Source organism: Myzus persicae, unplaced genomic scaffold, assembly GCF_001856785.1.
Source record: "Myzus persicae strain clone G006 unplaced genomic scaffold, MPER_G0061.0, whole genome shotgun sequence".
Classification (NCBI taxonomy): Eukaryota; Metazoa; Arthropoda; class Insecta; order Hemiptera; family Aphididae; genus Myzus; species Myzus persicae.
Genome location: NW_019102520.1, coordinates 98,174 through 122,231, shown reverse-complemented (window position 1 = coordinate 122,231; position 24,058 = coordinate 98,174). Strand labels below are relative to the sequence as shown.

Genomic DNA, 24,058 nt, shown 5'->3' with positions numbered 1-24,058 from the left:
AATTAATTTTCTTTTAGCGCTATAAGAATGATCGTCATATGAATGAACATTTAAAACACTTGTATTATTTAGTAAGGATTTTCTTATTATATTACCTTCACTCGACGACAATTGATGAAATTCAAGTTTATTTTTTTTTATTTTTTGTAAAGAAACTAGGTTGTTTTTCAATATTTTTTTTTTATGTTAATTGTATTTATATCTTCAGTTTGCATAGGTTTTGATTCGTTTGTAAGTATAGATACTATACTACCATCTATACTGATTTCAATTCAAAGGGTATTAAATTATGTTCAAGATTCATAATAGTTATAATAATATACTTTCTTTATTATAATAGCTTGATTATTATAATTGTTAAATAATATTATTATTACCATACATAAAACATAATTTTATTATAACATCTATAAAATAATATTATGTTAGTTGAATAGTTATATTTGAATAACATTATTTTTTACATTTATACTGTATTCTCAATGAATTGTGTATTTTTAAATTTTAAATTACGATATTGTGTTTTTTAATAACTTATTAACTACTAATGTATTTAACTATATTATTATAATTAATATAATAAAATAAAATATAATATTATAATTTATAATTTATAATGAAAATGATGTTATCGGTTTATTAATGTTATCACATTTTGAAAACCACAAAAAAGGGGCTAAATGTATGCAATATTATATACGGTCACAAAAAATTTTTTCCTGCGAAGATCCATTCGTAAAATTTTTGATGATATTTCGATATACCACAACTCGTACCAGAATGTACCAGAGATCCAGCAGTGACACCACCAATAAGAAATAATTTACAGTGATGCCTTGTTAGCGGCACTCGTCGCTCCGCTCCACAAATCGAAAATATCCCTCGACTTGCTATGCAACACCACCTCAAGTTGGTCCCTATGTGTCTGTGTAACCGATGTTATACCAAAGAACAACCACACTTATCATTTCGGCCAAAATCTTATCACAACCGCTATCAAAATCGGGAAATCTGTCCCTGCCCAACATTGAATGTCAAACTTTATAAGTATTCAAATATAAATAAGCCTTGATAAGCTTCGTGGAGAGGCACGAGAGAACTTATTATCCATTTGTTCTTCATTCAAGAGTAAAAATAATTTTTTATCAAAAAGTGAACGTGAAATTGTTATTTTTTTAAATTGTATTTTTCAATTACATTTCTCCTTAATATTTATCATTATTCCTGGCATTGGAAAAATAAGTAGTTTTATTATATTATGCTCTGATTAAATAGACTGTACCATTCACCGTATAATATCTATTATAATATAATTAATCATACTATTGAATATGTTGTAATACACCCAGGATTTTTGGGAACAAGGTTTTTTGGAATTACTGGAAGCATTTCTATCATAGCATGTATTTTTGATTTATCCATAGATGAATTAGTTACACCACCATTAACTTGTTCCTGAAAAAAAAGGCTTTAAACATTTTGTTCGTTTCAAATTGGCATAATATGTTACTGTTTTTAAGAATCGGTACGTACAATAGTTACCATATCCGAAATATTAGATGTTATTGGACTGAGACCATATTTTACTGTATCGTTGTCACATAAGTTTAATGCTGACCAATTAATGACATAAAGATCCAACACTTCATTTGTTATTGAAAAATCAAAAACTTAAAGAATTCAATCAGAATATAAATAATTAATTTAAAAATTATTTAAGTTTACAATAATAATATATTCTTCTTATGGCGATTAATTGAAAATATAAAGGAATAATTGTGGAATACAATAATTTATTGTCTTGGTAAATATATAAATGTATTTTCCTTACGTGAATTATTCGGAAAATTTTCATAGTATGAACCAGATATGATTAAACCAACTATTAAATTATCTGTTTTATTTTTAACTGCAGACACAAAGTTACTTAATTTTACAGCAAAATCTATTATGGTAATCTAAAATAAATACAACATTTTAATGTATAGGTTGATTTTTTTAAATTTGTATTTTTTAGGTTTCATTGATTTTATCCGTTTAAGAATGCTTTAAAATGAAATCAATATATTCAAAAAAAACATTCATATGCACATCGTTTTAAAATTAATACAGTCATCGTTTTCCTCAGGATCTAATATAAAATAATTGAATACAAGTTTTCTCATAAGTTGTTGATATAATAATTTAATAATAAGTATGCATATGACTGATTTTTTGTTATAAGGATTTCATGTTCATATGTTGTCAAAAATTTGTAATATCAAAGACATTTGCAAATAATTTTGTACCTAAAAATGTTTAAAATATTCAATCATTAAAATTTATAGTTAATGATTGACAATTGAATCCAACATTTCTCACAATCATTTCATACTGTTACCCAAACAATCAAAAAATTATAGAATATTATAGTTATACTTTTATACCTTTTTTGAGTTTTAACTTTGAGGAAATAAGATTTACAAATGAAGAAAAACGATTTTTTATGTAACTTATTGTAATTTAAAAATATTACTTGAGGTACTTATTTATGTTGTTGTCGATAATATTCAAAAGTATAGCGTTTTTTTACACGTCGACCCCCTCCCTTAAATTACTAACTATATCTAATTTAATTCTAAAAAACCCGGCTAAAAGAAAATCTAACATTTTCATTATTTTAAATGATGATGAGGGATACCTACAAAAATCAAATCATTTTAATATTCGTACTTTAAAACTATGATTGAATAAAAAATGACTATGTCCAATTGTACTCACATCATATATGTATTCACAATAAATAAGAATACCATTCACTTTTGATGCATTCAAAAAATTGATTAAAGGTTCAAAAAAGTCTTTCTGAAATACACCTGCGTCCGGGGGATCAAATATTGTAGGCCAATCATCTTCATACACGAACCCAATGCGTGTGTAAACAGTTTTGTTAGCTTCTACTAAACTTGTTATTGTACCTTTAATCATTAAAATTTCAATATAATAACATTCGTTCTTAATCTATTAAATTGTATTTTTTTTTTTGTTTAGTGAGATAACTAATACACTGGTCTATTTGTAATCAATTTTATTAGTTAATTCACCATTGACATTTAAAAAAATGACATCTGATACGATGTGTGGATGTGGTTTGAACATTTTCTTTAGTCTTTGTTTTTTTTTAAACTATACTTAATTTATCTTTGTCACCATCAAGACTTAAATCATAAAGAAATAAACACAATGTGTTCACCATAGCATTGGTTGTGCACTACCTATCTAGTTACTTTAATATTTCATATAATATATTTACACGCTTATGTTTGAGAACGCTATTCAGTTTGCTCTTAAAGTTCCTTAAATAAAGCGAATCGCTGCAAATGTAAAACAAATGGGACTTTGTATATGTCCATTGTCCATATAACAAACGAAAACATACGAAATCAGTTACATAAGTTGTTTATAATTACCTTTATCTGATTCCAATATTTGGTGACCCTCAATACGGTCAAAAGCAAATTGAGCTACTGTAATTATTTCACAACGTTCTGGCAGTTGAGTTATATTGAATATATAAGTACTTTTCCAGATTTCTCCAGCTATATTGCAAATTACCTGATTTTTGACGCATGATTCATCTTAGAAACATATTAAGTTTATACAATAAAAAATAAAGTGAAAAAATTATTATTCTTAGTATTTTCAAAAAGTGAGTAAGTAGGTTTGTGCAGTAGGTTAGTTGTTCAATTTGAATTCAATGATATATAATTGCAATTAAAACACAATTTACAACAGAGACATTATGTCGGTCTATGTTATTGAGTACATTTAATTTTTCATTGTATTTCTTTTATAGAAACTAATTATATGTGAATGATATATACGTTAGGTTAATGTAATGGTTTTAAGAATATTAATTGTATTTCTTATACAGAACCAATTATACATCATTCGTTTTAAGAATAAGTTTTAAATCATTCTAAATATTTTGAAAATGTCATTGCGTGCATAGTAAAGTTTTATATCATATTATGTATAAAAGGGTCTGGTAAAAACACTGATAAATTTAAATATAATTTATTTTTAATACAAATCATTGAATTACCTTGTACTGTAAATTGAGGATACAGAAAAATACTACAAATAAACACTAGTACGTCTTTAATTTTAATTTTATATGAAATGTCTGAGATATTGTTTCTACTTAAAGTGATAACTAATTATTTCCGCGCAATAATATTTTGTTGTCATAAATATTTTAAATGAATGATTTTACTTTTATTTATTATTTGTGATTTATTAATTGTCTAAAAATATATTTTCAAATTAAAACAAATAAAAGAACATCTGCGATGTCCATTTATTGAAGAAAAAAATTAACATAACTGTAAAAAATTACAGGTGAGTAAATAATACATAACTCATAATTATTATATTATAATTGAATCATCTAAACTTTTGTCAAAATGTTTCAACTTTTTTTTAAGGTACGTCCGTGGCGGCTCGTGAACCGTATGAGGGGTGAGGCAGAATCTGCCCGGCCGCGGCAGATACGTATTTTCAAAATATATTAGAGACAAAATACTGTTAAAATATAAAAATGAGTGTCAAGTTACATTTTAAAATTCATATTTAATTCTAATCTTTAAGAACATATAAATAGTGAACCATGTTATATTTAATATTTATCTTAAATGTCAAAATAAATTCAACTAAATATATATTTATGTATGAAATAAGTTATTAATTATTATGTTTAATTTTAATTGTTATTTACTTGAGAAGAACCGATATCTTTAGCTTTGTGATAAAAGTATTGTGGTTAGATCATAGGTAGGTATACACTTTTACTACACGTCACTATGAAAACCTCCCAGTTCCTATATCAGTGGAAGTTACGTCGATTCGACAGATGACTAATGGATAATGTTGACAAACTCTGAGGCCCGAATCGTTCAACCTCATTCAATAATACAATTCTTACTGTCCCCTCTACCATGATACATTTTATAATCGTACGGCCGTCCAACTCGTCTGAGGCTAAATATTACTAGCCTCTCGAAAATCTTGGATTTTCATCGAGATCGTTTTATCGTTCCACGAACATCTTCGTCGTGATTTTTGATGACAGTGATGTATTCTGTACTATGATAATTAATATTTTAAACGACAAAATAAATTAGTTTTGTTATCATAATGATGTAGTATAATAACAAAAAGCTTTTGTATTTTAAAATGTACATTATATTATTGAATATAATATTCATAAAGTCGATTGGAAATTACTATAATTATAGTAATAGTACATATACCTCCTTTTTCTTTACAATAGTTAATTGAGGCTGAGCCTCACTTGCCTCCCCTGACGGGCCGCCACTGATGTACATTAAGTTATGAAACTATTACATGATAATATGTAAGGCTTTAATAAATAATAAATTATAATATGATCACCACAACTTGTACATCTCACTGCCTAATGAAATGATTATATATATGTGAAGTCTCGGAGTTTATATATTTTGCACACAGTGAGCTACTTAATTATAAATGTTCTCATTCAATGACATTTTCTAAATATTTAGGCTAAATTTAAGAAGAATTAAATTAAAGTGTTATGAGCGTTTGTAGTTGATTTTTTTCGACGTTAAATATTATCCTCGTTTAACATGGAAGAACTTTTTTGTTTTGTTATAATTCAAAATCAATTGGCTCCAATTCCTATTAAATTAAATATTTTGTATGATATTAAAATATTAAAATAGCGTTTAATTAGACTATAACTTGGGAGGGTGAGTAAAGGTGCAAAAACCCACCCCAAAATGTCCAAAACAGAACAAGTTTTGTATTACGAACACAAAATGGTAAGTGACCAGTATCCATATTCAAAAATTGTTAAGTCCTCGAAATTTTTTACTATCTTTGAATACTTAGTTAAGAAATTTACCTATTTTTAGGTACTTACTTTATTTATAAAAGAGTTTAAAATGCATGTAAATAATCTAAATTTTTTTTTTTACAATTCTATATACATTTATGTTAGATCAACAACAAACATTCACGTAATCAAGCTTGGTCAAGTTTTTGAGACTCAATTAAGTTAAAAATTATTTGAAAACTTATAATTAACTTTCTAACTTAAGTTAAGTTATTTATTTATTTATTTATTTTATTATGTAATAAGCTAGTTATATGGTTTAAAACAATAAAAAATAAATGTTTATGCAATATATATATATCATCAATAATAATTTTATTAAATTTATTATTTAATTATTTATAAATAAACGAAATTGGATTTGATTAAAAGTAACTCGTTATTTATTCAGTAAGTCGTCAAAATCAGTTAAGTTGCAAATTAGGTTAATGAAAATTAAAGTTTTAAAAATTTAAAATTAGACTTCCTAACGAACCTTTTTTTAATTCATTCGGCATTAGTCAATGGATTCAGAATACATATTATAAGAGTTCGAAATAATATGATTTTTTATGATTTCAACACGTACAATTAAGATAAATTAATAAGAGTATTGCAGAATACCTTTTATTACAGTACAGAATAAAACATTATAATGTTATAAATGTATATTTAAATTTAAATCTGTTAATTATGATCTAGTTTAGGACACGTTTTAAAAGGTCTTGCCGTCCATCCATCAATAATTTGGTTTGATACCAGAAATTTCCCACATTCGCAACAGCCCAAGTAATCATCTGTATCAAGCTGTTCAAGGACAATTCCAACATAGTATTGTTTTGCGTAAGCTCCCTAAAAAAAAACAACAAAAGAATAATACAACTTAATGTATAACAATAATTAATCACTATGCTCATGCAATGTAGAGAGGTAGATAAAACGCTGATGCTCATTCGTATTCTAGAAAAACGATTTTTTGATATTAAAATGTCTGAAAAGACTATTAAACTATTAATCAATGCGGTAGATAAGTGGTAGCTCCCGGCACAACACAGTCTATGTACGGTAAAATTAAATATAAATCATTTACATAGCTCTATATTGCATTAATAAATTGTTGCTATTAAACTAGATAATATTTATTATTTATTAATATCATTATTTTCATTTCATTAAACCATCATACTGTTAGAAAGTATAGAAAAACAAAATCCTACTTGGTACTCCAGTAGTTAATACTGTACAAAATATACTAGCTCAGGGGTTCTCAAACTTTTATAAACACTGTCCAATTTTTTATCATTACATGTTGAATACACCGTTCTTAATTACTAAACTAAAATATATACAAACAAATGTAAAGATATTTAAAGAATTTTTTCCTTGTAGGTTTGTTGGCCAGATTCACACCCCTTAAAACATTTCGAGTAACCCCAAGGGGTACGCTTACCACAGTTTGAGAATCCTGTACTAGCTGATCCCATGCACTTTATTGCCCGTGAAAAATGCCAACTCTATATGAGACTCGATGGTAATAATGCGATCAGTGCCTTTTGTTCTTTATATAAATAATATGTTTTATTTTTATTTTGATTGCGGACACTTCGACGAGCGGCTATTAGTGCAACTCACCCACCTTGGTGGGCAATATGCGAAAATTCAATTGTATGCATGCTTTTATCTGATCAGACCGATGAACCACTGCAGGCAACCAATGAACGAAAAAAAAATTACCAATTTCTACTAAATATATTAATATCTCTCCTATAACCAATAGCAACCGTATATAAACAAATATAAATCTTTAAATCCCGGTTTGAGCAACTCTCCTGGTTGGACCTTTCGGGTCCAATTGTGAATCTAAACCATCCAGGGCGTCACCCAAATATGTATACAAAAATATTCACTCAAATCGGTCCAGCCGTTCAGGAGGAGTTCAGTGACAAACACGCGTACATCAGATTTATAAATATTAAGAGGAGACGATAAAGATGATATACATACTCAGAGTTTTAAGTTATATTTTTATACATTGTGATTTTATTAATTATATTATAATATAATTAACATGTTTTACCGTATTTTGAAATTTTTTTCATACCTAGGTCTTTATTATGGTTTTGATATTTTTTGATAAAATACGGTATTATTATTTAGGTCGGGTTCCCTGCAGACTGGGCTATAGTAATCAATATTCAATACCCCCCCCCCACCATTTGATAGCTGCAAAACTGGTAAATCTTAGTATACGCGATTTTCCTAGATCCCAAAATAATAGCTTGTTTTTATAAGGTTCTCTTTTTTTCAAAAATGTCCATTTTATCCTATCACACCATGTTTATCACTATACTTTTCCAATTTTGATTTTCCTATCATATGTTTTCTATTTGTATGTATACCTGGATTTCTTTACAATTACGAAAAGATCCCGTCAAATGACTATTCAATGGGTACTTCGTGAGCGCAATAATATTTAAATATATTTACTTGATCATATGAAAGTTTTGTAGGGTTATTACACCATTGAGATGAAGTAGCTGGATCGGTACTGTTACAATACTGTAATTAAAACGATATTATATTTTTAGAGTATAACCACAAGTTTAAAATCTAAAAACAAGGAATATACTATAATCTGTGGCGTTCAGATTACATATTAATTGTTTTCAAGTACAATATAGCTGTGTAGTAGGCCCTCCCCCCCCCTCCCGGGCACGTCCAGTCCCTACGGGTCCCTACTAGAAATTCTGCCAAATACACAATTGTTCCATAAAAATTCAATAAAAATTCAATACTCCCCAACAAACAGCTAATGGCCTAAGTCTTACCGGGCTTTGCATCAATTACAAAAAAAAAAAAAAAATTTCACTATGTCAGTATTACTTTAAGTCACATTATACTATAATATATACTTGATTCGAGGATTTATAGGAGGTGCTATTTATTTGTTTAATGTTTAGTGTGGCGTAAACTAAAAAAGTTTACGAACTGCTGCTGTACATAAAAAATAATAAATTACGTCATAATATTATGTTTATCAAACTGACAATAATACAAATTGTTAATTTCTATGAATTGACTATGATTGAGAATTAAAAATGGACAGTTGATCATGTGCAAGTTAAACATAAAGAATGTAAACACTTGTTCAGATCTTAAATTGTGTGTCATTGTGCGATAAGCTTCGTGGAGAGGCACGAGAGAACTTATTTCCTATCTATTTGTTCTTCATTCAAAGAGTAAAAATAAGTTTTTATCAAAAAGTGAACGTGAAATTGTAATTATTTTAAATGTATTTTTAAATTACATTTCTCCTTAATATTTGTCATTTTTCCTGACATTGGAAAAATAAGTAGTTTTATTATATTATGCTTGGATTAAATAAACTTTAGGGAAGACGAGGTATTACCGTACGTGGGAAATAAACTTAAGGGAAGATGTGGTATTACGGTACGTGGGGCAAAATCGTATTATCGGAATGTTATCAATAATTGTTATCATGGAGATAAACTGAATACACCGATTTGAAAAGTTTTGTTTGCTTATTTATTGAATATGATAGTGCACGTGTTTTGATATCATGTTTTAAAAATAAATACATTTTATGTTTTTAGTTTTACATTCAATTACTAAAATATTATCAAAATTTCAAAGAGTGAATTTTTATATACAACAAAATTGTTCAGGTATGCCATATTTATAATTCAATAGCTAATTAAGTGTTATTTACATTTGTAGTATAAATACATTCATTTATTAATTTAATGTTTGATATGAAGCTCGATAACTTTTAATAGTCTTGTTGGGCAAAATCGTATGGGGCAAAATTGTATGGTTATACACTGTACGGTTGTACCACATTGATATTTTGGCAATTGCTATGTTTGAATTTAAACAATTTTTAGTATTTGTTTTACTACTGCCAATGGGAGTAGGTCATATCGCATATTGTATTGTGTTATTAATTTGTAGACATTTTGAAGAATTGAAAAAAATGTTTAGGTACATTTTTGATTAATGAAAATGAAATCATACATAATTTACTACCTATACTGCCTAATTTTTGTTAAACTTTACAAGTTAATTAAATAAAAGTCCAATACCAATTAATAATTTACCAATAAATATAATGAAGTGTGTTTTGGTATAACAATTGGCCTCATATGTTTTTGCCCCAGAGTACATACGGATTTACCCCTAACCTGGGGTAAACCCGTATTTTTCCCAAAAAAAGTAAAAGGCAAATTAAATACATTAAAAAAAAAATACAAAAAAGTTTTGAATAAAAGTTATAGACCTTAATTTTTTCTATATATAGCGGTTTAAAAAATTTGATTTCGGTACTGCCCCGCCTTATCAACTATCCACCATAAAATAAATATCTATTATAATATCATTAATCATACTTCTAAATATGTTATTGCAACATCATGAGGGTTTGTTGGAATTTCTGGAAGCATTTGTATCATAGCATATATTTTTGAATTATCCATAGATGAATTAGTTACACCATTAGTAACTTGCTCCTAAAAATAAAAATTACTTAAACATTTTGTTCGTTTCAAATTGGCATAATATGTTACTGTTTTTAAGAATAGGTACGTACAATAGTTACCATATCCGAAATATTAGATGTTATTGGACTGAGACCATATTTTACTGTATCGTTGTCACATATGTTTAATGCTGACCAATTAATGACATAAAGATCCAACACTTCATTTGTTATTGAAAAATCAAAAACTTAAAGAATTCAATCAGAATATAAATAATTAATTTAAAAATTATTTAAGTTTACAATAATAATATATTCTTCTTATGGCGATTAATTGAAAATATAAAGGAATAATTGTGGAATACAATAATTTATTGTCTTGGTAAATATATAAATGTATTTTCCTTACGTGAATTATTCGGAAAATTTTCATAGTATGAACCAGATATGATTAAACCAACTATTAAATTATCTGTTTTATTTTTAACTGCAGACACAAAGTTACTTAATTTTACAGCAAAATCTATTATGGTAATCTAAAATAAATACAACATTTTAATGTATAGGTTGATTTTTTTAAATTTGTATTTTTTAGGTTTCATTGATTTTATCCGTTTAAGAATGCTTTAAAATGAAATCAATATATTCAAAAAAAACATTCATATGCACATCGTTTTAAAATTAATACAGTCATCGTTTTCCTCAGGATCTAATATAAAATAATTGAATACAAGTTTTCTCATAAGTTGTTGATATAATAATTTAATAATAAGTATGCATATGACTGATTTTTTGTTATAAGGATTTCATGTTCATATGTTGTCAAAAATTTGTAATATCAAAGACATTTGCAAATAATTTTGTACCTAAAAATGTTTAAAATATTCAATCATTACAATTTATAGGTAGTTAATGATTGACAATTGAATCCAACATTTCTCACAATCATTTCATACTGTTACCCACACAATCAAAAAAATATAGAATATTATAATAGTTATACTTTAATACCTTTTTTGAGTTTAAACTTTAAGGAAATAAGATTTACAAATGAAGAAAAACGATTTTTTATGTAACTTATTGTAATTTAAAAATATTACTTGAGGTACTTGTTTATGTTGTTGTCGATAATAATATTCAAAAGTATAGCGTTTTTTTACTCGTCGACCCCCTCCCTTAAATTATTAACTATATCTAATTTAATTCTAAAAAACCCGACTAAAAGAAAATCTAACATTTTCATTATATTGAAAGTTGAGAGATACCTACAAAAAAACTAATTATTCTAATATTTCTACTTTAAAACTATGATTGAATAAATAATGACCATGCCAAATTGTACTTACATCATATATGTCTTGACAATCAATAAGAATACCATTCACTTTTGATGCATTTAAAAATTTGATTAAAGGATCAAAAAAGGAATCTTGAAAATTACTTGCATCCATTGGATCAAGTATTGCAGTCCAACTATCTACGTTATCATTATACAATAACCCAATGCTTGTGTAAACAGTTTTGTTAGCTTTTACTAAACTTGTTATTGTACCTTTAATCATTAAAATTTCAATATAATAACATTCGTTTTTTAATCTATTAAATTGTATTTTTTTTTTTAATGAGATAACTAATACACTGGTCTGTTTGTAATCAATTTCATTAGTTAATTCACCATTGACATTTAAAAAAATGACATCTGATACGATATGATGTGGATGTGGTTTGAACATTTTCTTTAGTCTTTGTTTTTTTTTAAACTGTACTTAATTTATCTTTGTCATTATCAAGACTTCAATCATCACGAAATAAACACAAGGTGTTCATCATAGCATTGGTTGTGCACTACCTATCTAGTTACTTTAATATTTCATATAATATATTTACACGCTTATGTTTGAGAACGCTACTCAGTTTGCTCTTAATGTTCCTTAAATAAAGCGGATCGCCTCAAATGTATAATAAATGGGACTTTGTATATGTCCATAAAGCAAACGCCAAACACACGAAATCAGTGTCATGTTTGTGTATTTAAGTTTTTTATAATGACCTTTATCTGATTCAGATATTCCGTCACCCGTTTGATCGTCCAAAGCAAATTTAGCTACTGTAAATATATCACAACGTTCTGGCAGATGAGTTATATTGAATTCCAGAGTTGCTAACTTTTGTCCAACTATATTGCAAATTACTTGATTTTTGACGCCCGAGTCACCTTAGAAACATATTTAGTTTATACAATAAAAAATAAAGTGAAAAAATTATTATTCTTAGTTCAAAAAGTGATTAAGTAGGTTTGTGCAGTAGGTTAGTTGTTCAATTTGATTCCAATGATATATAATTGCACTTAAAAAACAATTTACAACAGAAACATCATGTCAGTCTATATTATTGAGTATATTTAATTTTTAACTGTGTTTCTTTTATGGAAATTAATTAGTTACCATGAGTGGAAGAGATAAGCTTAAAATCAATCTAAATATTTTGAAACTGTCATTGCTTACATTGTAAAGTTTTATATCATATTGTGTGCGAAAGTATATAGTAGAACACAAATGAAATTGAAAATAATTTTTTTTTAATACAAATCATTGAATTACCTTGTGCTGTAATTGGAGGATAAAGAAATACACTTAAGATAAACACTATTAACCCTTTCATTTTAATTTTACGTGAAATATCTGAGATATTGTTTCTACTTAAAGTGATAAGTAATTATTTTCGAGCAATAATGTTTTGTTGTAATAATTATTTGAAATTAAGTATTTACTTTTATTTATTATTCATTATTTGTTATTTATTAATTGTTTATACAATAATGTTTTAAATTAAAAAAAAAACATCTGTGTTGTACATTTATTAAAGAAAAACATTTTAAGAAAACAGTATTAAATTGCATATGAGTAAATAATCATATTTATTATAGTTTAATATGATCATCTAGACTTTAGATAAACTGTTTTAATATTTTTATTACGTACATTAAATTATGAAAACATTATATGGTACGTCAGACTTTAATAAATAACTAATTATAATATGATCATCAAAATTGTTGTTAAAATGTAAAATTAATACGACATTAGACGTATTTTCAGAGCTGTCAAGAATATCATTATTGTTAAGTGAATGATCTGCGTGTTTTCTTATAATTCTTCTTATTTTTTTGTCTATCATTGCCTTCAAATGTTTTGGAGAAGTAAAAATGCTTCAATATTTATCCGCAATATACTTGGTGATATGTTACAATAATTTTAGTTTTTAATTTGGAATTTAAGTTACTTAATTATAAATTGTCATACTGAATGACATTTTCTAAATATTTAGAGTGAATTTAAGCTTATTTTAACATCCAAAAAAAATTTTGAAAATGCTTTAAAATTTAGTACAAGATTTTATAGCAGCAGTTGAAAAATATTAAATAAACTTAAGTATATTATTATATTGAAATCAAGCAATGAAAATTTCAAATGAAATTTTCTAGCAAAAATTAATTGTATCTACTTTATTACTAATAATTGTAAAATAAATTACTTAATTTTTAATATCATTAAATATACTTCGTAATATAGATTAATATTTTAGGCTGATAGACAGTCTTCTGTCAGAATCGTTTTCCTAAATAATGATTTTATATTACCTATTGAATTTAAATTTAACACCTTCAGTTACAGTGACCCACTTGTAACCTACTGTTCAGCAGAGCCACATCTACTTACTCGCTTTTTCTACATAACCCTATCCATTAAAACAATTACAATTTTTGAACAAAATTACACATCATAATGGTTGTAGTTGGATGATATATTATTTATTTTAATGAATTAAACACGTATATCCATGATAATTTATTAAGAATGTACAAGGATACCTGTTATTTCTATGTATATAAATTAAAACATTAAAATGTTATAAATGTATATTTTAATTAAAATCTGTTAATTATGATCTAGTTTAGGACACGTTTTAAAAGGGCTTGCCGTCCATCCATCAATAATTAGGTTTGTTACTGGAAATTTCTCACATTCGCAACAGCCCCCGTAATCATCTGTATCAAGCTGTTCTAGAACAATTCCAACATAGGATGTTTCTGCATAAGCTCCCTAAAAGAAACAACAAAAGATTTATATAATGAAATATGTAACAATGACCAACCACTATGTCCATACAATGTAGAGAGGTAGAGAAAACCCTGACTCTAATTCGTATTCTAGAAAAACGATATTTTTATATTAAAATGTTTGACAATACTGTTAAACTATTAATTAATGCAGTAGATAAGTGGTAGCTCCCGGCACAACACAGTCTATATTCTATTTAGAATGAGTTCGTAACTCGGTACGGTAAAATTAAATATAAATCACTTACACAGCTCTATACCGCATTAATAAATTGTTGTTATCAAACTAGATAATATTTATTATTTATTAATATCATTATTTTCATTTCAATAAACTATCATACTCTTAGAAAGTATAGAAAAACAAAATCCTACTTGGTACTCCAGTAGTTAATACTGTACAAAATATACTAGCTCAGGGGTTCTCAAACTTTTATAAACACTGTCCAATTTTTTATCATTACATGTTGAATACACCGTTCTTAATTACTAAACTAAAATATATACAAACAAATGTAAAGATATTTAAAGAATTTTTTCCTTGTAGGTTTGTTGGCCAGATTCACACCCCTTAAAACATTTCGAGTAACCCCAAGGGGTACGCTTACCACAGTTTGAGAATCCTGTACTAGCTGATCCCATGCACTTTATTGCCCGTGAAAAATGCCAACTCTATATGAGACTCGATGGTAATAATGCGATCAGTGCCTTTTGTTCTTTATATAAATAATATGTTTTATTTTTATTTTGATTGCGGACACTTCGACGAGCAGCTATTAGTGCAACTCACCCACCTTGGTGGGCAATATGCGAAAATTCAATTGTATGCATGCTTTTATCTGATCAGACCGATGAACCACTGCAGGCAACCAATGAACGAAAAAAAAATTACCAATTTCTACTAAATATATTAATATCTCTCCTATAACCAATAGCAACCGTATATAAACAAATATAAATCTTAAAATCCCGGTTTGAGCAACTCTCCTGGTTGGACCTTTCGGGTCCAATTGTGAATCTAAACCATCCAGGGCGTCACCCAAATATGTATACAAAAATATTCACTCAAATCGGTCCAGCCGTTCAGGAGGAGTTCAGTGACAAACACGCGTACATCAGATTTATAAATATTAAGAGGAGACGATAAAGATGATATACATACTCAGAGTTTTAAGTTATATTTTTATACATTGTGATTTTATTAATTATATTATAATATAATTAACATGTTTTACCGTATTTTGAAATTTTTTTCATACCTAGGTCTTTATTATGGTTTTGATATTTTTTGATAAAATACGGTATTATTATTTAGGTCGGGTTCCCTGCAGACTGGGCTATAGTAATCAATATTCAATACCCCCCCCCCACCATTTGATAGCTGCAAAACTGGTAAATCTTAGTATACGCGATTTTCCTAGATCCCAAAATAATAGCTTGTTTTTATAAGGTTCTCTTTTTTTCAAAAATGTCCATTTTATCCTATCACACCATGTTTATCACTATACTTTTCCAATTTTGATTTTCCTATCATATGTTTTCTATTTGTATGTATACCTGGATTTCTTTACAATTACGAAAAGATCCCGTCAAATGACTATTCAATGGGTACTTCGTGAGCGCAATAATATTTAAATATATTTACTTGATCATATGAAAGTTTTGTAGGGTTATTACACCATTGAGATGAAGTAGCTGGATCGGTACTGTTACAATACTGTAATTAAAACGATATTATATTTTTAGAGTATAACCACAAGTTTAAAATCTAAAAACAAGGAATATACTATAATCTGTGGCGTTCAGATTACATATTAATTGTTTTCAAGTACAATATAGCTGTGTAGTAGGCCCTCCCCCCCCCCTCCCGGGCACGTCCAGTCCCTACGGGTTCCTACTAGAAATTCTGCCAAATACACAATTGTTCCATAAAAATTCAATAAAAATTCAATACTCCCCAACAAACAGCTAATGGCCTAAGTCTTACCGGGCTTTGCATCAATTACAAAAAAAAAAAAAAAATTTCACTATGTCAGTATTACTTTAAGTCACATTATACTATAATATATACTTGATTCGAGGATTTATAGGAGGTGCTATTTATTTGTTTAATGTTTAGTGTGGCGTAAACTAAAAAAGTTTACGAACTGCTGCTGTACATAAAAAATAATAAATTACGTCATAATATTATGTTTATCAAACTGACAATAATACAAATTGTTAATTTCTATGAATTGACTATGATTGAGAATTAAAAATGGACAGTTGATCATGTGCAAGTAAAACATAAATAATGTAAACACTTGTGCAGATCTTAAATTGTGCGTCATTGTGCAAATATTATAATTTTGGAAGATGTCAAAATTAAAAACATTGCATACGTTATGACTATTTTAATATATCATTATCACGAAGAGATATAACATTTTTAAAATACATAAATGTCAAATTTTGAAAGGTAAATAAATAAATTGTTGGTAGTAGGTACATTGAATGTCAAATTTTTAAAGAATTCAAATATAAATAAGTCTTGATAAGATCGTGAAGTGGCACTAGAGGACTTACTATCTGTTTGTTCTTCATTCAAAGAGTAAAAATAAATTTTTATCAAGGAGTGAAAGTAAAATTGTTATTTTTTTAATTTGTATTTTTCAATTACATTTCTCCCTCATATTTGTCATTATTCCTGACATTGGGAAAAATAAGTAGTTTTATTATGTTATGCTCTGATAAAAAAAAAATTGTACTATCTAAAATTAAATAAATAACTATTATATTGTCATTAATCATACTATGGAATACGTTGAAATACTCCTAGAACCTTTGGGAACAAGGTTTGTTGGAATTACTGGATACACTTGTATCATAGCATATATTTTTGATTTATCCATAGATGAATTAGTTACACCACTATTAACTTGTTCCTGAAAAAAAGCCCTTATGATTTTTTCCTTTTTAAATGTACATTATTTGTTTCGGTTTTTAAAAATAGGTACTTACAATGGTAACCATATCCGTAATATTAGATGTTATTGGACTGAGACCATATTTTACTGTATCTTTGTCACATATATTTAATGTTGACCAATTAATGATATAAAGATCCAATACTTCATTTGTTATTGAAAAATCAAAAACTTTAAAAACACAATCGGAGTATAAAGAATTAATTTAAAAATGATATAAGTTTAAAATAATAATATATTTTACTTATGGGGATTAATTGAAAATATAAAGGAATAATTGAAATATAAAGAAATAATTTACATAAGCGTTGTGGAAAACAAGAATTTATTTTTCTTATAGATTTATAAATGTATTTTACTTACGTGAATTATTTGGAAAATTGTAATAGTATGAACCAGATATGATTAAACCGACTATTAAATTATTTGTTTTATCTTTAATTGCAGATACAAACTTACTTAATTTCACTTCAAAATCTACTATGGTAACCTTAAATAAATAAAAACAATTAATGTAAAATATATACAATATTTCATGCTATAGGTTGATTTTTAAAAATTTGTATTTTTATATGTTGCTTTGATTTTATCCGTTTAACAATGCTTTAAAATGGTATCTTTATGGTGTGCCGACTCCATTTCTGAAATGTTGGTACCTTATGGACATTTATTAGAGAACTATAAATAATGGGAAAAACTGAACTCGAGAACCAATCTTACTTAACTAAGTTTGCACAACACCTCGTCACGTTCCGAAAGCAGTATCACTTTTTTATTAATACTGCTAAAGTTAAGTTGGAAATTCATATTTTCCGAGTATGTTACATTCATAATAAAAATATTAAAAAAAAAATATTTAAAAATATAAAAGAAATATTATTTAAGTTTAGTTTACAGTTTTTTAAAAATAATATTATGATCCAAATGAACCATTGTACAAGTAAAAACGTTTAAAATATAATTTAATAAAAAGTATTTTTAAGCACCAAGGAGTCGTATATGTTGTAAAAACCTCTTTATTATGTAGGTACTTAGCTAAGTCAATATGTAATATACCGGAAAACATTGCATTTGAAGGTGTTATTGCTTGTTTAAAATATACGCATAACTTTCATTTATAATATTTATAATTTACAACAAAATATTTAAAAATTGTATTCCTTGTTTAAATATTTTATTGCGTCCATATTTGAGCTTTCAATATCTATTGCATAAACTGTGTTTGCATAATTTTTTTGATTACATACATATATGGTTACATAGTACGAACTATTAATGAGAAACTTTGTTGAAATTGTTTACTTTTAGTTATACAATTTATTGGACATTTTTAACCACAAAACAATTTGCAACATTAAGCGATCTTGATGAATTTTGTTAAAATTTGAACTTTAAATGATTATAAAATAATAGTGACTATGAATGTATAATATTTTTGAACTTCTGTAGTAAAAATGTTTATTTCAACATTTTACTTATTGTGTCAAAGACACACAAAAAAACATGCATAATGCACATAGGTAATTATAAAATCAATACAGTCATTGTTTTCCTTAGAATTTAAAGTAAAAACAATTGAATACAATAAGGTTTCTCATAAGTTGTTAATATAAACGTACAGTTCAACTGGTTGCAACACATCAAACAGTTAAGAATACGTACACTCAAATCAATAAAAATTATAAAAACATTAGCTCACACTGAATGGGGATCCGATGCAGACAGCTTAATTAAAATATATAAATCCTTAATTAGTTCTAAAATTGATTATGGTTCAATAGTCTACGGCGCTGCTAATCATAGAACTTTACAAATGCTAAATACAATACAGAATTTCGCCATCCGCTTATCTTTAGGTGCATTTAAAAGCAGTCCAGTCCCAAGCATACTGTGTATGGCTGGAGAACCATATCTTTATTTAAGGAGAAAACAGCTCGAAACCAAGTACATACTAAAAATAGCCAAACACCAAGAGAATCCAGTGTACAACAAAATCTTTAAAAAAAAAGTACCAGGCTTAGAGCAATTTATGAAAGACAACAAGATTTCATTGCTAAAAACGAAACCTTGATTAACAATACAATCCAAGGCACTGTATTAAACATACCCCCTTGGCGCTTTAATAAAAGTATAATAGACCTAAGCTTATCACTATACAACAAAAATACAACTGATAAGAATATTTATAAATTTTTTCATTATGAACTTCTGCAATCGTACTCGGAATACATACAAATATACACCGACTCGCGAAGCGTCGAAAATCGATCAGAAATCTGGACTAGCCATAATATCAAATGATATAAACATCCAATTATTAAGAACTAATGAGGTATGTAGTATTTGTACCGTAGAATCCCTAGCGATACTCACAGCGATTCAAAGCATTCATTATACTAACGATAAGAAATATCTATTAATGACAGATTCTCTAAGCAATTTAATCAGCATGTACAACTTAAATTCGTCTCAACCAGTTATCTGCCGTATAATCAATGAGCTATATGAGCATAAAAATACTATATCACTTGCATGGATTCCGGGACACGTCGGCATAAGAGGTAACGAAGAAGCTGATCTAAAAGCAAAAGAAACAACAGGTACCTCCGCTTTTGAATATGTCCTCTCATATCTGACGGATACATGTTAAGCTCAACCAAATTTAAGGACATGGATGAATGGCAAAACCTCTCCGCAAAATGTGATAACAATAAGCTAAGAGTAATTAAACACTCTATACCAGAGGTTCCCAAACTGTGGGTCGCGACCCAAAAGTGGGTCGCAATTATACTTTTGGTGGGTCGCACTATTTTTTTAAATAATACAAAAATATAATCATCTATTACTTTTTGTTGATGTTCAAAGTTCAAATTCAGTTTTATCGTCAATCCTTATCTGTGATTATGACAATTACGAGTTTACCAGCGGCCGTGTCAAATACTATATATTATACTTATTATACATTTTTTTCGTAATTACATAAAATGTAATAAAATAGTTTAATTTTCTGTTGTATGGTAAAAAAAAAAGGTCATTCATTCATATTGTGGGTCGCTATATTAAAAAAAAAATTCAAAATGGGTCGCACAATAAGAAGTTTGGGAACCTCTGCTCTATACTACCATGGCCCAAACCATTTGAAATGTCTAGAAGGGACGAGGTAATTCTTGTCCGCTTACGAATAAGCCACACTCGCATGACTCACGGATATCTCATGGCCAAAGAAGACCCTCCATCATGCCCGACGTGCGGAACAATCATCACAGTCAAACATACACTTACATAATGTCGAAAGTTCATTGAAAGGCGCATTGAGCTAAAACTTTCTGAGACACTATACGAGATGCTAGCACCCAATCCTGAGACGACCAAAACACTCTTCAATTTCGTCAACTCAACAGAACTGAGTCAACCGATTTAAATATTTGTAATTCAGTTAAAATAAATTTGTAAATATATAGGTAACTAGTGGAAATTAAGAAAGTATGTAAGCAATTAATGTAAACGTAAACATGTAACGCCGGCTAATAACCTCACAGTTGATGCCATAAACAGTTAATAAAAAAAAAAACAAAAACGTATAGTTATTTAATATATTAAGTATGCATATGACTAATTTTTTGTTATAAGGATTTCGTGTTCAAATTTTGATAAAAATTTGTAAAATCAAGAAAATTTGCAAATAATTTTATAGTTGAAAAAATTATGAGGTGTTAAATTGTTAAATTGACTGGAAATGACTGGAAATTGAATTTAATATTTCTCATAAGTATGTCATACGATATTACTGTTACCAAGGTATCAAAAAAATATATAACACAGTGTTATAGGTTATTTGAGTTTAAATTTGGATAAAATAACATGTTTTAACGAAGAATAATATCTATTTTAGTTTTATTATTGTAATAAACAAAAATGTATACAATATATTCATTACGATAAACAACACAGTCCCGCACGACAAATAATGCACAGCAGAGGGAGCCAATGGCCCAAATTTTATTGTTGATGTTGTTGCCGATAATACTGAAAAGTATGGGGAGTTTTTTTTTACTTATCGACCACTTCCCCAAAATTACGAAAAAACTGGATATAATTTCTTTCAAAGAAACTAGGCGAAAGAAGAAAATCTAACATTTTCATTATTTTGAAAGACGACGAGAGGTACCTACAAAAAAACTAATTATTCTAATATTCCTACTTTAAAACTATGATTGAATAAAAAATGACCATGCCAAATTGTACTTACATCATATATGTATTCACAATTAATAAGAATACCATTCACTTTTGCTGTATTTAAAAAATTGATTAAAGGACCAAAAATGTTCTTCTGAAATATATCTGTGTCCGGAGGATCAAATATTGTCGGAAAATCATCATCATACACGAACCCAATGCGTGTGAAAACAGTTTTGTTAGCTTGTACTAAACTTGTTATTATACCTTCAATAATTATAATTTTTAATATAATAACATACGTTGAAATTGTATTTTTTTTTGTGAGGTAACTAATACGCTTGTCTATTTGTCATAAATTTTATTAGTTAACTCACTATTGAAATTTATAAAAATTGACGTTTGATACAACATGTGGTTTGAACATTTTCTTTAGACTTTTTGATTTTATAAAAACTATCCTTAATTTTTTCTTTGTCATGATTAAGACTTAAATTATCACGAAATAATACAAGGTGTTCATTATAGCATTTATTGTGCACAAGTTGTACTTTAATATTTAATATTTATTTACACGCCTATATTTTAGAACATTATCCTGTTTCCTCTGAATGTTCCTTAAAAAAACGAATCGCCTCAAATGTATGATAAACGGGACTTTGCATATTTCGTATAGCAAACACCAAACATACGAAATCAGTTACATGTTTGTGTATTTAAGTTGTTTATAATTACCTTTATCTGATTCCAATATTTGGTTATTGATACTATCATCACGGTCAAAAGCAAATTGAGCTACTGTAATTATATCACAACGTTCTGGCAGTTGAGTTATATTGAATACATACGTACTTTTAAATATTCCTCCAGCTATATTGCAAATGACCTGTTTTTCGGTGCCCGAGCCATCTTAGAAACATATTTAGTGGATACAATAAATAATAAAATGAAAATATTATTATTATAAGTATTTTCAAAAAGTGAGTAAGTAGGTAACATTTCTAGTGTGCTGTAGGTAAGTATTAAGCAGGCGTCGAGTGTTTTCATAATTGCGTATGTCACTAAAATTATGTGTTCAATTTGAAATCAATGATATATGATTACATTAAAAAAAAAATTTACAGCCGAGGCATTATGTCAGTCAATGTTATTGAGTATATTTAATTATTAATTGTATTTCTTATACAGAACCAATTATACATCATTCGTTTTAAGAATAAGTTTTAAATCATTCTAAATATTTTGAAAATGTCATTGCGTGCATAGTAAAGTTTTATATCATATTATGTATAAAAGGGTCTGGTAAAAACACTGATAAAATTAAATATAATTTATTTTTAATACAAATCATTGAATTACCTTGTACTGTAAATTGAGGATACAGAAATATACTACAAATAAACACTAGTACGTCTTTCATTTTAATTTTATATGAAATGTCTGAGATATTGTTTCTACTTAAAGTGATAACTAATTATTTCCGCGCAATAATATTTTGTTGTCATAAATATTTTAAATGAATGATTTTACTTTTATTTATTATTTGTGATTTATTAATTGTCTAAAAATATATTTTCAAATTAAAACAAATAAAAGAACATCTGCGATGTCCATTTATTGAAGAAAAAAATTAACATAACTGTAAAAAATTACAGGTGAGTAAATAATACATAACTCATAATTATTATATTATAATTGAATCATCTAAACTTTTGTCAAAATGTTTCAACTTTTTTTTAAGGTACGTCCGTGGCGGCTCGTGAACCGTATGAGGGGTGAGGCAGAATCTGCCCGGCCGCGGCAGATACGTATTTTCAAAATATATTAGAGACAAAATACTGTTAAAATATAAAAATGAGTGTCAAGTTACATTTTAAAATTCATATTTAATTCTAATCTTTAAGAACATATAAATAGTGAACCATGTTATATTTAATATTTATCTTAAATGTCAAAATAAATTCAACTAAATATATATTTATGTATGAAATAAGTTATTAATTATTATGTTTAATTTTAATTGTTATTTACTTGAGAAGAACCGATATCTTTAGCTTTGTGATAAAAGTATTGTGGTTAGATCATAGGTAGGTATACACTTTTACTACACGTCACTATGAAAACCTCCCAGTTCCTATATCAGTGGAAGTTACGTCGATTCGACAGATGACTAATGGATAATGTTGACAAACTCTGAGGCCCGAATCGTTCAACCTCATTCAATAATACAATTCTTACTGTCCCCTCTACCATGATACATTTTATAATCGTACGGCCGTCCAACTCGTCTGAGGCTAAATATTACTAGCCTCTCGAAAATCTTGGATTTTCATCGAGATCGTTTTATCGTTCCACGAACATCTTCGTCGTGATTTTTGATGACAGTGATGTATTCTGTACTA

The 24,058-nt window shown here is 27.4% G+C and overlaps 3 protein-coding genes across 3 annotated transcripts in view; all 3 read right to left on the bottom strand.

Moving 5' to 3' along the window:
- Window positions 1-5,862, bottom strand: part of LOC111032321 — a 10,653-nt gene extending 4,791 nt beyond the window's left edge. The window contains exons 1-6 of the mRNA XM_022312598.1: window positions 5,796-5,862; window positions 3,450-3,617; window positions 2,761-2,957; window positions 1,832-1,958; window positions 1,534-1,670; window positions 1,324-1,455 (exon numbers count right to left, since the gene is read on the bottom strand). Coding sequence (XP_022168290.1) covers window positions 1,324-1,455; window positions 1,534-1,670; window positions 1,832-1,958; window positions 2,761-2,957; window positions 3,450-3,617; window positions 5,796-5,862 — 828 coding nt within the window. The remainder of the gene's footprint in view (window positions 1-1,323; window positions 1,456-1,533; window positions 1,671-1,831; window positions 1,959-2,760; window positions 2,958-3,449; window positions 3,618-5,795) is intronic.
- Window positions 5,863-6,519: 657 nt separating this feature from the next.
- LOC111032320 lies at window positions 6,520-13,052 on the bottom strand. The gene is made up of 8 exons (XM_022312597.1): window positions 12,992-13,052; window positions 12,442-12,606; window positions 11,738-11,943; window positions 10,801-10,927; window positions 10,503-10,639; window positions 10,303-10,422; window positions 8,384-8,455; window positions 6,520-6,748 (listed from the first exon to the last, which is right to left on the bottom strand). Exons 1-8 carry the CDS (start codon window positions 13,050-13,052, stop codon window positions 6,584-6,586), a joined length of 1,053 nt encoding a protein of 350 aa, XP_022168289.1. The 3' UTR covers window positions 6,520-6,583.
- A 1,204-nt stretch (window positions 13,053-14,256) lies between these two features.
- LOC111032392 lies at window positions 14,257-23,190 on the bottom strand. The gene is made up of 8 exons (XM_022312697.1): window positions 23,016-23,190; window positions 22,392-22,565; window positions 21,727-21,923; window positions 17,841-17,967; window positions 17,512-17,648; window positions 17,304-17,435; window positions 16,157-16,228; window positions 14,257-14,494 (listed from the first exon to the last, which is right to left on the bottom strand). The coding sequence occupies exons 1-8, from the start codon at window positions 23,074-23,076 to the stop codon at window positions 14,330-14,332; spliced, it is 1,065 nt and encodes a 354-aa protein (XP_022168389.1). The 5' UTR covers window positions 23,077-23,190; the 3' UTR covers window positions 14,257-14,329.
- Window positions 23,191-24,058: the final 868 nt, after the last annotated feature.

Coding starts and splice junctions, on each gene's coding strand:
- LOC111032320 (XM_022312597.1), bottom strand. CDS start 13,052: ATGAAAGGGTTAATAGTGTTTATCTTAAGTGTATTTCTTTATCCTCCA. Junction 12,607..12,991: donor TCCTCCAATTACAGCACAAG/GTAATTCAATGA, acceptor TATGTTTCTAAG/GTGACTCGGGCGTCAAAAAT. Junction 10,423..10,502: donor TTTCGGATATGGTAACTATT/GTACGTACCTAT, acceptor TTTTATTTTTAG/GAGCAAGTTACTAATGGTGT.
- LOC111032392 (XM_022312697.1), bottom strand. CDS start 23,076: ATGAAAGACGTACTAGTGTTTATTTGTAGTATATTTCTGTATCCTCAA. Junction 21,924..22,391: donor AATATTGGAATCAGATAAAG/GTAATTATAAAC, acceptor TAATTATTGAAG/GTATAATAACAAGTTTAGTA. Junction 17,436..17,511: donor TTACGGATATGGTTACCATT/GTAAGTACCTAT, acceptor GCTTTTTTTCAG/GAACAAGTTAATAGTGGTGT.